This window comes from Numida meleagris, chromosome 2, assembly GCF_002078875.1.
Source record: "Numida meleagris isolate 19003 breed g44 Domestic line chromosome 2, NumMel1.0, whole genome shotgun sequence".
In the NCBI taxonomy this organism is placed as follows: domain Eukaryota; kingdom Metazoa; phylum Chordata; class Aves; order Galliformes; family Numididae; genus Numida; species Numida meleagris.
Genome location: NC_034410.1, coordinates 51,606,256 through 51,621,121, shown reverse-complemented (window position 1 = coordinate 51,621,121; position 14,866 = coordinate 51,606,256). Strand labels below are relative to the sequence as shown.

The window sequence follows — 14,866 nt, the reverse complement described above, 5'->3', positions numbered from 1 at the left end:
TAAAACAACTCCTGGAAAAATGAAGCACTGATGGTGCTTCAAGAGCCACAATTTTTCTTCATCTCTTATATGCTGTCTACAAATTCAATAGTATAGAATAGATTGGAACTATTTGAGGACTCATGTGAGTCCTAAAATACAAGATTAGCAAGAGTGATAGTATTCTAGGTGCAGAAGATGTGATCAGAATGTGTTTCTGGAAGAATGACATTAAAATAATCTAGATAATTTTTCTCACTCCTTACACTTTCTGAAGGAACTGAAGTTGTCTTGGGCTTTCACACTTCAGTCATCACAAGATACTAAAACAAACCGCAGCTTTGAAATTACAGCTTTTCTGTTTAGTCAAACTATATTTGTTTTACACTTTATGGGGCTATGTGTATTAGAATATCATATACTGTAGCTGCCACTCACAAGGCTTCACTCTGTGACACTGAAGCCTCTGGCAAAACACTGAATTTGGGATTTGGATTTCATAGCACCTGTGATGGACTTATGCTTAGGTACAAAGGCCTGCCTGTCTCTGCAGCCTATTCTTTCGTATTTGTCAAAAGAAGAGGGAGAAAGTTTAACTAAGTTAAACAATGAAAAAATAGAAGTTCTATCAGTGTCCTATCCCTGCTTCTGATGGAATAATGCATTCATTACATGAAGCATTGGTAGGATTGCCAGCATCTAGATTTAGGCCCTCAATCTGATGAAAATCAGTTAAAATACAACCCACATCCAGTTTAAAATCATACAATTGTTTCAAAAAGGGTTAAAGCATCTTGAATCAGTGGCTCAGCACTCAGACAGCCTATTACATTCATATCACCTTGACTCGGTGCAGCCAGCACCCAGACCCCATGCTTCTTTCCCTGTTGACTGCAGTACAGAATCCCCCTCTTCCCATGCCACCACCTCTAGCATTTGAGCCCTTGACTATTTTCTTCTTCTGATTGGTAATCTGAAGAGATTTCATGAGAATTCATTCAACTGCAGTATTTTTTCAAAGGTTGTGGGTTCTCTGAGGTGCAGACAGTACAAGTTATACATTTGAAAATACTTTAATTCTGTTTATCAATTCTGACACATTAACTACTATTTGTTAAGCACTCTTGCAACAGAGTACTTAACACCTCTGCTTACACACATCAAGAAATTTACCGAGAAATTTAGCTGTCTTCAGGGTGATAAAGCAGTCACTCGAAGCATTAGTTTGTATCTCAGCTATAATCTAACAATATTTGTAAAATCTGAGGGAAAGAAACAACCAGGGAAGCTGCAAGGAGTTTAGATGGTTTGCATCCTTGCACACCTACTGCAAGGCAATCTACTCTTCCAGAGCTAGAATTACTGAAGTTGAAATTCAATGCGTCATTGAACAGCTAACAATTCCTACTACTTTAAATACATTGGACAGTTGCAACAACCAATTCCTACAGTCATCTCACTGCCATTACTTGAGGCTCTATACCTACTTACTGGTAAGTAACCAAAACTGAAGAAGCAATTGGTACTATCAATCTGCCACAGTCAAGAAGTAATACCACAAACAGATCTCAGGAAAAGTTGAGATGGGTTAAGTACTTAATTTGCAAAACCACTGTCAGAATTTGCCAGCCAGGCTGACCTATATTAACTACTTCTTAAACCAGTTTGTTTTGTTGCTTAAAATCCTTAGTGATCAGTACTTCTTGCCGAGACTGTCTATCACGTTGTGCTTGCTAACAAATAAAACCTTCTTAAAGGGCATTTATCAAAAGAATGTGACAGAAAATACATAGTCTCACCATGAAACAATATGCAAATAGTGTCATTATTCTTCTAATAGCAATATTAGAAGAAAGATGATAAACATTCACCTTTCTCAGTTATACTAGATGAACAGAAGATTTGACAAAAGAACACTTCCTTAAGAGATTTTTTACATTTTACCCCAAAATAGCACAGTAGGACAATTCACTTACTATGACCTTGCAATTAAGTGAACGGTTAGCAAGTCTGGTTAATATGAGGGCTGCTCCTAAAGTAATCCCTTCTGGTTTATTATATTGGCTCACAACATCAGTGGTGGATGTTAGTGGTATAGCTGTAGAAATTGCACCTTCCTGCCAATATCCCATCACTTTTGTTGCTGTGTGACAGATGGTAGCAGAGGGGCACCTGAGAAACTGGCATCTGACATGGAACTGCAGATAAAGCAAAGTTGTGGAATTCAATTTCTCCAGGCAGAAAAAATTGACATCCATTGAGGCCTGCTGAATGTACATAGAGACCAAATAGTGGACGTGAGCACAGTGAGGCGGTGGGTGGTGCATTTCAGCAAGGGCGACAGTGGGTCATCTCCGCCGGTGCAGGTATTTATAAATGCAGCATGTGGGCTTTTGTTCACTGCTGACAAAAATGCATTGCTTATGGTGGTGATAATGTTGAAAAATAGTGTTTTGTAAAGGCAAATTTTCACTATCAAATAGCGTTTTTGTGCTTTTTGTATCTGTTGTAGTTTCCATGGAAATAAATTGGATGCATTACTTTCGGAGCAACCTATGTGTGTGTGTGTCTGTCTATATATATATAGGCATTAGGTGACTGACTTCAAAACATTTCAGATACAAGCAAGCTCTAGTGAAGTCAAACGGGTGAAACAGAATCATAGAGTGGCTTGGGTTAGAAGAGAACTTAAGGATCATCTAGTTCTAGCCTCCCTGCTGTAAGCAGCGTCACCAGCCACTAGGTCAGGCTGCCCAGGGCCCTATCCAACCTGGCCTTGAATACTTACAGGGATGGGGCATCCACAACATTCTTGGGCAACCTGTTTTAGTATCGCACTGCCCTCTGAGTAAAAAAAAAAATCCTCCTAATATCTAATCTAAATCTCCTCTTGTTTAACACAGTTCCTCCTTGTCCTATCGCTATTTGCTCAGGTAAAAAGTCAGCCTCCTACCTTTTTATAAGCTCTCTCAGGCTGCACTGAGGTCTCTCCAGATCTCTCTTTTCTCCAGACTAAAATGCTGGGCAACTCCTGGCCTTGGTAATACCAGCACACATGGATAAAAAGCAGAATAGCCACAGCCACTCTCATTGTTCAACAGTGCAAATGTTTTGCTTCTGGATAGCGAAGATACCTTCCATACTGTGGATTCTTCCCAGCAGAATAGTTTAAAAATGCAAAGTGCAAGCTGTAAACTACTGTGGGAAGTCTCTCTCAAAGCTAGGCTACACTGCAGCTGGAAAAGCAAAGCCAAAGAGGTTACAGGGGCAATGACCCTACAAGCTACTAAGAAAGTCAGCAACACGACAATCTCGTTGGCTTCTGAACCCTGCTCTTCATATTGTTTCTGCTTTTATCCACTTGCCATCTAACATATACCCACACCATCACCTTCACCTGTAGCTGGTGTCTTTTAATGAGTGAGAACTTTTCTCCCCTCAGTTGTCTATGGCCTGTTCTGGATGGCACAGCAATAGTCTTGATAGGTTAGAGGTACCTCCTGCCTCTGCCTGATCAGTGAGTATCTGATGTGATAGAATTGGTCCAATCTGACACCTAGGGCCAGACATGGGGAAAAGGCTGAGACAGGTGTTATGGTCAATGCCAAGGGGAAACCGGGAATCTTATTATCAATATATTAAATACAGTCACAGAGCCATGCATTGCCTACATCTGTTGACAGTCATTGGCAATAGTTTTGGCTTGTGCCAACCAATTGCTAAAGTGGGATGGGGCCACTACAGGCAAGGGAGCATTCCAAACAGATTGTTTGGATACATCTGACATATTTTAGAGGATAGCAGAGTTAAGTACATAGATGCAAGCTGTCCAGTGTCAGCTGTTTTTCAGAACCTTGCCTATGTTGTTTAACAGTACAGATATTGATAAAGAATGCATCAAATTGGAAGTAGAGCCAGGAGTATGAAAAGAAGCTAGACCATTAACTATGAATCAGCAGTAAGTTCTCTGCATGAAGGGAACTTGTTTTTATTTTCTACAGTTGCTTTCTTCTCATCATTGACTGTGCAGAGGCTGTGGCACAATCAGTAACTAGTCTGGATCTTCCCTTGAATATTTACCGGCTTTTGTAATTGCACACTACAATATTCAGCACTTTGGCTGATTTTATGCTTCTGCATGTGAAAACACAGAAACATCAAAGAAGGACTCCTCTTAACCACTGTAAGATACCATATGGTTTTTAACCTGCTTCACTGAACAATTCTCATTGAAAGCTTTTACCTCACACTTTCACTTGAGTATTGCTACCAGTGTCAAAATGTTACATACAACTCATCTTTTAGTAAGAAATTTCTATTTGGTTATGTCCTCCTGTATAAAGGACAACAAAACAGAGCAAGAGAAGAATAACTTTAATTCAGGGTCACTTGTGCCAAACAATATTTGAATAGCCTGTGAAATGAAGATCATTAATATTACATGACACTGATGAAAAATTGCCTGAGGTATAACAGTGCTCTCAGAGTGTTCTTTTAATGCAGGTTGTTAATATGCAAATAGAACTTGATAAGTATATGAGGCAGGACAGCAAAATGAATAATGAATATAAGTAAATGGAACATCTTTTGGTTTGTAGGATTTTATTTTGATGGTGAAGACCTACAGAATTAAGAAAACACTTCCATTTCTGAATTTTCTCAAGGGTAATCAAGAACATATACAAATATAACAGTTTGTAGTTATTTCTAAAGTTTTATTTTCCTGTTTCAGAATTTTTCAAGTTTAGGAGCCAAAACAACTTAGATATGTCGAGAAAGAGAAAGAAACTGAAAAAGAGAACTTCTAGCTTCTGTCTACATGGGCTATGATGGAGAACCTTAGGAAAGAATCACACTTCTGAAATAATACATCTTCCAAAGTGTATTGGGAAAAAAATGACTAGTGATAGAAGCAGTTAATGAAATAACAATGATTTCTCAATATTTTTCATTTCAAATATTCATATCCACCAGTGTTGTGAAAAAGGTGGATGGAAAAATAGCTACCACCACAATTCAGCAGTTGTTTGTAGTTCTCCTTCTCCTCTTGTCCCATAAAAGGATAAAATTGAAGAAGCCTAGGAACTTCTGTGCCAGATATGCCAATGTGGGTTTTTGTAACAAAGTCTTCAGAGCAACTAATGTGTGTAAACTGCAAGTACAAACAGTTAAACATTTCCACATCAGCCAAAGAAAATTATGGATAGTATGTTGAATCACATCTCTGCTGTTGTAGACTCCTTACGCACTAAAACGCTAACAACAGAAAGGGAGAAGCAACATGGTTGCACACAATCAAGGGCAAACAGAGAACGTAGAAGCCAGCTGTGTTTTTCCTTTCCTACATCCATTATTAGGTCATTTCATCGTTTCTCCTTTTCTCACTGACAAACTCTTTGGAAAAGAAATGTCAACCCACAAACTCAGGCATATCTTATGACCCTTGACATTTAATCAGGGCCCCATTCTTTCTCTGTGGTTATTTTACCCTCCGGCAGTGCAAAAAGACCTTGAAGTGAGAAAAAATTACTTTGGCTGGAAGTTGTTTTTGTCAAAAGAAGACTTCCAACCAGTATTGAGCACTTCAAAAAAGATTATTTTCAGCCTCCATCAGCACAGCTGATGTCCCTTTTCTAACGTGAACAGCTTGTGTCACCTCAGCAGCTTTGTGTGGCCAACAGAGAACAGCAAGATCACAGGCATGTCCTGTGTCCTTTGAGCATCAATTTCTGGCATCCATGCTTTTCGTGAACTCCCTCAATCACAAGCACCATGTGTGATACATAATGCAGCAAGTTTCCTTTTTATGCCCGCTCAACTCTAGACTGGTGCCTTATGCACTTTACTGAAACATTTCTGCCAACAACCTCCAGTTCCAGCAACTCTGACCTGGGACCCCTCCGCCAGATACATCTGATGCTTAGGGCAGGAAAGAAGATACTGCTTGGTGGATGCCTCACAACAGGGCCTTCCACTTAAGCAAGTCCTGAAGAAGGCACTTTCTCTCAGATTAGCTTGGAGGTTATCATCTCCTCCCCAGCAAAGCTTCACCTGTAGCATAACCTGATGTGATACTTAAATTCTTGATCATCCTCCTCAATGTAGGAGTATTCAGTGAGAATTCTTTCATATCCTTCCCCACTCAAACTTTCATGCCTATGCAGTTTGACCTTATTATCCCTAAACTACTCTGCAATTTACATTCTAATTTGAATAAATCTATTTAGTCTACTTATTTACTTCCACTCTTTCCTGCAGTGAAGATATTGGTCTGATAGAGAACATCAGTAAATCAAACTCTTAATGTCAGGTTCCTTTAATTCCAGAGAGATTCCTTATTCTTTGCTGTCTGTTTCCATTTTGGGTGTAATTTAAAAACAGCAGGGAGCAACTGAACTCTAAGATCTCATTAATGCCCATGAAGCCCTTCCAGTAACAAGCAGCAGACTAGATAGCATTTCTTCAAGGTGATAGGCAAATGTGCCAAGGTTGATTTTAATTTAAATTACCACTGACATTTTTCAATCACATAGATTCTTTTTATTTGCATGCTATTCTGTTTTACTTTCTATAATGATTCCTTTCTGTGTAAGAACACTATGATAAACTAGCAGCAATCTTTTACGTTATCCGAATATATTTTTTCAATTCTGGGTTACATTTGCCTTCCATAATTAACTTCATAAATGACATCCACTAAGAACAACCCATACTGCAAGTTTTAATTTATCATTCATAGCTATTTAAGCCTTTTGCATTGACAAGAAGTCATGAAACACACCAAACTTGTTTAGATCAACAACTATTTAGATAAATAAAAGCTTACAGACAAGAAAAAGCATAAAAAGAGAAAAGAATCTATAGCTAAAGTTGTTTCCATGTTTTAAGACAAGTCTTGGCACAGCACTTAAACTGCTTACCTCTCCTTGCCAGATTGGGTTAACTGTATTGCACATGATCTTAGACCTTTTCTCTTGTCCATGATGAGGAAGTGCTGGGAAGATGCTGTGTTTCCCAGGCTGGATGGAAATCTTCAGATAAGGATCTGGATTGAAAAACATTCCTTTCTTCAGACCAAAAGCCTGGAAATCTGAAAGAAGTTAAATAGGGTAAAATAAACTGATTATTTTTTCACGTTAGAGGCAATTCTCTGGGAGGTCAGGAGAAGCAGATAGGAAACTGATGAGGAATTCAGATAGCATGGCAGGAATATGAAATATATATATATATTGTGAGGTAACATAAGGCCAAATCATAATAATTTTGTGATTTAGTATTTAAAAATCATTATCTGATTAAACTGAAAATTTTACATCCTGATTGTGCAGAGTAATGTGGCTTCTAAATCAGTGCTTATGGAACTAAATAAAAGTGATCTGAGCTATGCCATTGCTCAATCCAATTCCAGAACAAGCTCTGAAAAATAGATCCTTTCATTTTATGGCATAAACATGGCAATCAGTACTCAATGTATGTCACTTCTCCAAAGTATCAATTTTCTACTTCTATGAAATGTAGCTTTTAGATTACGTTTTTTCTACATGAAGAAGAAGCCATTTCACATTTTTTTTCCACTTTAAAATGCTTCCTTCCATGCATAGGTTAACTTTACCTGAACTAATTCAGGAAAAATCATGTATACAGTGTCCAAGTTTTGACTAGGACCTTCTAGCTGCAGAACTCCCTGACAGTGCAGTATGAGCTGTGCAGAGAAAATCTCCATGCACTTATTTCAACATTTACTCATTACATCCTGAAGAAAGACAAAGTTCATTATGATTTCTTGCTATGAAATCAATGAAATGCAAATCTACAGGTATCATTAGTTTTGGTTCAACTGCTATAAATTAAACCTTCTGGCCTTCTCTTTTTCCAGTTGCATCTCTAAGTTTTCCTTGGAAAACATAAGGTACTTGTTTTTATTAGTGATTTTAGCAGCTAATTTCTTTCCCACCATTCTTTGCATGGAGATCTTTCTCTGTTTAGAGCTTTACACAGGGCTAAAAGTACTGCATTCTAGCTACCTTCTTCCTGTGCTGAAGACATACAAAGCATTACACAAAAGTATTCCAAAACTGCTTAGATGCATTCCTAAATATTCAATTTAATTTTTTTTTTTTTTAGGCAGGTTTCCAAAACACTATCTTTCACAGTGCTTTAACTCTCTTCTAACTGATTAAACCAAAATCACCAAATTATTCTAACAAGTTAACAGGAGACCATGTAAAGCACTCCCAGAAGATATTCTAGATGAACATGAAAATCTTGAGCTTTCCACACCAACATCAGCATTTTTTTTTAGAAATCAAGAACACAGATAAGATTCACCAAGTTGTATTTTGCTTCCTTCATCTATGGTAATAGTGAACACATTTTATTCTTCATCTATAGTAATAGTGAACACATTTTATTAAATGTGCAAACTAAAAAGTAAGTAGATTTTGATTGCATATTCCAGCATACAATTCATGCAGCAGACCTTCAAAAGCTGTTGGTCCTGAAACTGACTGTATTAAAAAAATCTCATTCTTCTAATGTTCTCAAATAAATAAATAAAAATAGAGGATATCATTACCAACAGCCCATGTGAAAGTACTTGGCTGACACCATGTACTACTGTGGTTCTAGCAATATTTTTACACAAAGAAAAAGATCTGGCTCAAACTGATAACATGGGTTTCTTCTCTGAGTGTGCAATCTCTAAGTTACCAGCATGTATCTAGTCTATTGGCCCTGATGAAATCCTTTATGGCAAACTGTTTTGCTTTCAAAGTTCTACTGTTAGAAGTGCATTCCAGAAATAAAAACCAAGATTGCAAAAGCATTATGAATGACAAGGTCCAGCAGTGTAATAGTGTCAGAATGCTAAAATATGAGAGAAGGGAAAGACCTCTTGGATCTTATTTTCTTTCCCTCTGATGTTTCCTCAAAAGATTCTGAAACTGAAATATTTATTGCTGTACATGTTTCTGATTTTCAAAGAACAACGATATTATCTTTCTGTATGACTGTGCAGATAGATACTGATAGACATATATATATTAGGTATCATAAAAAGAACCCAATATATTATGATAACCTATCACTCTCTTTACATTTTTGGGAAGTAAGCAGTCAAGCAGGTAAAGGTACTCCTAACCTTAATTAGTAATCTGATTCTTGTATTTGGATGAGAAAAATGTTTTAGCCAAGCACCTAAGAAATTTTATCTGTTTGTATCATTTTCTTGCTTAGATTTTATGATACAGCAAATTATGTTAAATGTCAGAAACTTCTATTTTTAATGTCCAGTGCACAAAAGGATAGCAGAAGTAGCTTTCTGAAGTAGAAAAATGGCACTTAAATATCTCACCACAAATTCTGAGCACCATGAAAATCAGCATCAAAAATCCAAAAGCTCAGAATAAAGCTACATTGGCACCTGTGTATATGCAGAAGAAATCAATTTACTTTGAACAGTGGAACTGATGAATGCTGTAACTTGCTGTAACTACAACACTCAGGTACACTCTTACCACTGCTGTGTAGTATCTGATCAGAAGAACACCATCCGTTCCACTTTCACAAATATTTCTCTCTCATCTGTATTGTCTTTAGCAAAGGTTCTGAAGATACTGAATATTTAGGGTCAAATGAATTCAAATCTTAGTAAAAACAGTGAATCCAGACAGCTTAGATTTATCTTGACACTTGAAAAAACAAAGCATCACTAGAAAGACCACAGTCACAGAATCATAGAATCACAGAATGCCTTAGGTTGGAGGGGACATTAAAGATCATCTATTTCCAACCCTCTGCCACAGGCGGGATTGCCAGCCACTAGGTCAGCCTGCCCAGGGCCCCATCCAACCTGGCCTTGAATGCCTCCAGAGATGGGGCATCCACAGCTTCTCTGGGCAACCTGTTCCTGTGCCTTACCACCCTCTGAGTAAAAAATGTTATCCTAATATCTCATCTAAATCTCCCCTCTTTTAGTTTAAGATCATTCCTTTTTGTCTTATCACTGTCTGCCCCAGTCAGCCTGCCTCCTGTTTGTAAGTTTCTGTTAAGTACTGTAAGGCTGCAATGAGGCCTCCTCAGAGCCTTCTCTTCGTCGGATTGTGCAAGCCCAGCTACCTCAGCCTTTCTTCACAGGAGAAATGCTCTAGCCCTCTGATCATCCTTGTGGCCTTCCCTGGACCTGCTCTATCAGCTCCACATCTTTGTTGTGCTGAGGGCTGCAGACATCACCACAAGAGTTGCTAATTAGGTTGTCAATGGATACGTCAAACAAACGTTTCCCTTCCAACTTCCTTTGTGAAATAAAGAGCTTTCAGTTCAGCTTAGGACATTCAATAACTGTACTTGACCAGGACTGATAATTCAGTTGACTATCAATACGATAAAGTAATTGTCAAAGTGCTAACACATCAGTGTTTCTTTTGTAGTGTGCTCCATGTAGACTTTTACCAAAACAAGTATCACCTCTCTCAGAGAGCGTAAGTTCACATACTTGAGCTGAGCTTCATTAGACATAGAGGTGGCATCAGAAGAAGGAAAAATAAAACTCATCTTGCTCAAGATTCAGCAGTAGGCATAGAAGTGTCTCCTCTCAGCAATGTGCTTTTAAAGCAATATAAATTATTTTAGCTACCAGTAGTGTCATAACCTTTCAACAGAAATAGTGTAGCAATATTGCACTGACTTGGATATACCAATTTGATTCATGCAGTAGTACATCATACTAGAATTTATAGTATGGAAAATTGTGGGGGGAGATTTAACAACAAAGAGCTCAACAGACTCTGGTAGATCTTATCGCTAAGAGGCCTCCGGAGTCTGGAGACAGGGCTAAGGTGTAAACAGAATACTCCTTTAGTATGCACAGCTAATGTGGTCACATCTGGGACAGTTAAGGAACCCTTTGTTTGTTATCTATGTTGTTGTGAAGAACTTAAGGATAATTAACCGTGAGTGGATTTACTGCTTACGAGTGAAGGATATATAAGATGTGTGTAAAACACAATAAAGGACTTACTATTCTGATGCCACACTGACTGAGAATTCTCTAACTTCTCTAACGGGACAAGCGCCGACAGAAAATGAGCACAAATTAAGCAGTATTGCAAGTGGTGTAAAATTTCAATGAATCAAATATTAAGGAACTGTAAAAATCTAACAGTAATGTGCAGTGATAGGAAGTCTTATACATAACACAGCAAAATAATACAGGGGAATTGAGAAAGATATCGTGCAATAAATTACTGACTTAATCAACTACTGAATGGGATTCTGCAACTGGCAACATGCAAGAGGTTAAACAGATAGTTAAAATGGTTCTTTCTGCTCTCAGAAATCTACATATCTATAAATAGACTGCATTTCCCTTTACAAAAAAATAATAATATAAGTAAGAAAGAATTGGCTGGTATCTTTACACAAAGAGGTTCTTAAAGATCTGAGTTTAAGGGACTATGAGGGACTATGGAATGGATTCTCATTTCTTTGAGGAAGAGGTAGTGGAGGTGCAAGGAAGAAAATAGGTCTATTTATAAATGAAAAGGAATGAAGAAATTAATTATTCATAAATGGCCACAAGGCTATTTTTTAAATTGCCTTAATCAAGAAAGGAAGTGCAGAAAAAGTCTGAACAGCTACTATGAACAGTTTAATGGTGAGGATTTCATCATTGCAAGCTGTTAGCCACTGGAGCAAAATATCATCTCTTACCTTCTTCAGAACCAGACTACACACCTGTCTTAGACAGTACTGAGCCAATATCACACAAAACTCCAAACTACAGGGTAAGATTATGTGCGTTGCACAGGATAATGCGGTAGTTAATTTCAAAGACGTTAAACATGTTGATCGAGAGCACTGCTGACTTGCGGAATCAAACTCCATAACCCGAGATTAGGTTATAAAGCAGGTATGTTTATTACGGTGCTGCGCCCACACCGGATGCGAGGGGGTCACCGCCCTACCAAACTCGCATACCCCTAGACAAAAGTGTTAGACATTTAAAAGCCAAACTTATACATATTCATTGAGCCCGGTTACATATTCATTACTTTTCCTCCCCTTTGCGCATGCATTGTAGCCCCTTCTGGTGGTCGCTGGATGAAGGCTCAACGTCTTCCTCCCCTTTCGGTGGGCGTTCTTGGATGAAGTCAGGAGTCTTCATCTTGACCTTTGTCCCAGGGGAGGCTCTCCTATCTTGCATGCCTTTGTAGTTTCTTATCATACTCGTTCCCCCTTCACTGTTTTCCTGTTCTTCTCTTACTGACTTGCATCAGTCTGATAATGGAGAGCTAAACTAAACAATGTCCGGCAGTGAAGACCCAACCCAAGGCCCCTGACTCCCTAATTCATCTGGCAGTGAAGATAAGCTAAGCAATTTAGTGGACAGTTAAACTAAGACCCAACTCAGGGCCCCTAATTTAGTGGACAGTTAAACTAAGACCCAACTCAGGGCCCCTAACTCCCTAATTCACTGCAGTACCTAGCCACTGGTGTATTGAAGGGGGTAGCAAGTCACCTCACCTTAGCACAAGCTATGAAAGGTAAAAATGCAAATAAATAGGTGAGTGACTAGTAACTTTAGGGTTTATAAAGAACATATTAGGGCAAGTCAGTTTGAGTTGGGGAGGGCAGAAGAAGTGGTAAGTTTATGGTAATATTCAATAAATAAAATTTAGCAGCTAGGGTTCCTGTCAGAAAATCGGTCACTAGGACTTCAAGAAATGGTTAGAAGACAGAGTATGTCCTAGATCCACATTTTGATCTAGCATTTCATGGTAACTACAGTTTTTTTCAAAATAACTTTTAGTGGGCCTAGTATTATTTTCAGTTGTTATTTAGATTCTGAATTCCAAAAACTGAAAATTGACATTATCTAAATGTGTGATCTGAAAGCTACAGAAAAAGAAATAAAAAAAAATAAAAATCCCTGAGTGTCTTATGAGTATTCAGGTTCATGTTTCAAGTTTGTGACATATGTAAGTCTTCTGGTCATTTTGTTCCCCAAAATCACTTAGTAAATAAGAAGTGTGAGATATGTGAAATACTAAAGCTTGAAAAAAGTCATTTAATGTGATATATCGCTAGGAGGTATAGCACGATAACACTTTCTAAATATACCAACCAAAGGAATGGTTTCAAGGGCGTTCATCAAATGTGTTACATTGCTGCTAAACCATGAACTTTCAGTGAAGCAGCTGGTACATCTTGGGCAGCTTAGCACATTTCTTCTTTCTGAACTTCATGCAAGAGAGCTTTGACACTTTCAGATGCTTATCCGAAGCGTGACATTCACTGGTAACTGAATGCAAAGTAGCTGAATAGTTTTCCTTCAAGACTGTATTCAATCTAACTAAATTAGGCTTGCAATATTTCTCTTAGTATTTAAAATAAATAAAGTTATAATAATATAGTTGTTGTATAAAAGACTTAAGAAGCCTAATCATGTGAAATTATCATCTTTGAGATAAATGTTGTTAATTAACCAATTAATCTGAACTAACTTTTCACAGGACCAACTTCCATCACTAAAAGCAAATACTTTTAGTAAACAAAGTTCCTACAGATCTGCTTTGGAGAAGTTAGTGATCTCCTTTTGCTCTGAAGCATCAGTTTATTGTTTTTAATTCGTTTGATATTTTTATCCAATCCAGAAATCTTTCCACATGCAAAATTTCAAGTGAAACCTGTTGGATTTTGCCCAAGCAAATACACAATAAAACAAAAGAAGGAATAACATACATTGCTGACAACTTTTAGAAAGATTTTTTTTCTGCACAAATTCCGAAGTACGGCGTCACTGAAATGTCTAGGCAATAAAGTATACAAGGTAAGTCAGCTGAAATGGACTGATTATGTTCAGAATTTCTTGGGATTTGGGGTACTTTGATTTTTCTGTCCCATTCTATTAATATTTTTCTTTTATTAAAACAATACTATAAGATGTACAGCTCTCCTGCATTTTATTTAGATGAGTGGCATTCCTCGGCGATCAGAGCTGGGACTGGTGTTATTTAACATCTTTGTAGGTGACACGGACAGTGGGATTGACTACACCCTCAGCAAGTTTGCAGACAACACCAAGCTGAGTGGTGCAGATGACACGCTAGAGGGAAGGGATGACATCCAGAGGGAGCTGGATGGGCTTGAGAGGTGGGCCCGTGCCAACCTCATGAAGTTCAACAAGGCCAACTGCAAGGTCCTGCACCCGTGTCGGAGCAATGCCAGATACAGGTTAAGCAGAGAATGGCAAACATTGAGCTGCTGGAGTGAGTCCAGAGGAGGGCCACAAAGATACCAGAGGGCTGGAGCACCTCCCCTATGAGGACAGGCTGAGATAACTGGGGAAGTCTTCCAGTACCTGAAGGGGGCCTACAGGAAAGCTGGGGAGGGACTTTTTTACAATGTCATGTAGTGACAGGACAAGGGGAAATGGCTTTAAACTGGAAGAGGGTAGATTTAGACTAGACATTAGGAAGAAATTATTTACTGTGAGAGTGGTAAGACTGGAACAGGTTGCCCAGAGAGGTTGTGGATGCCCCCACCCTGGAAGCATTCGAGGCCAGGCTGGATGGGGATTTGCCATGGGTTTTATGATTTTTTTGTTATTGGTATTTCACATCATAACATCATGTAGTGCACTGGGAGCTAAAGAGTTAATGCTCCAGTTCTGTGGACTGTCAATATCTCCAGGTACCTGGTTCTCATAAGAGAAGAACTCCATATCCCAGAAGAATTTCACTGTTCCATTTCCATTTTCCATTCAGAGGAAAAGATAAAACCGCAAGTCATGAGACAGTCCCTCTCTTCTCTTCTCTTCTCTTCTCTTCTCTTCTCTTCTCTTCTCTTCTCTTCTCTTCTCTTCTCTTCTCTTCTCTTCTCTTCTCTT

The 14,866-nt window shown here is 38.4% G+C and overlaps 1 protein-coding gene across 4 annotated transcripts in view; it reads right to left on the bottom strand.

The window, feature by feature from the left end:
* The window catches only part of HECW1 (HECT, C2 and WW domain containing E3 ubiquitin protein ligase 1), a 269,154-nt gene that overhangs the window by 87,204 nt on the left and 167,084 nt on the right, over positions 1-14,866 (bottom strand). For all 4 annotated transcript variants that reach the window (XM_021387592.1, XM_021387591.1, XM_021387593.1 and 1 more), the window contains one exon: positions 6,900-7,069. In XM_021387592.1, the coding sequence (XP_021243267.1) occupies positions 6,900-7,069 (170 nt within the window). The remainder of the gene's footprint in view (positions 1-6,899; positions 7,070-14,866) is intronic.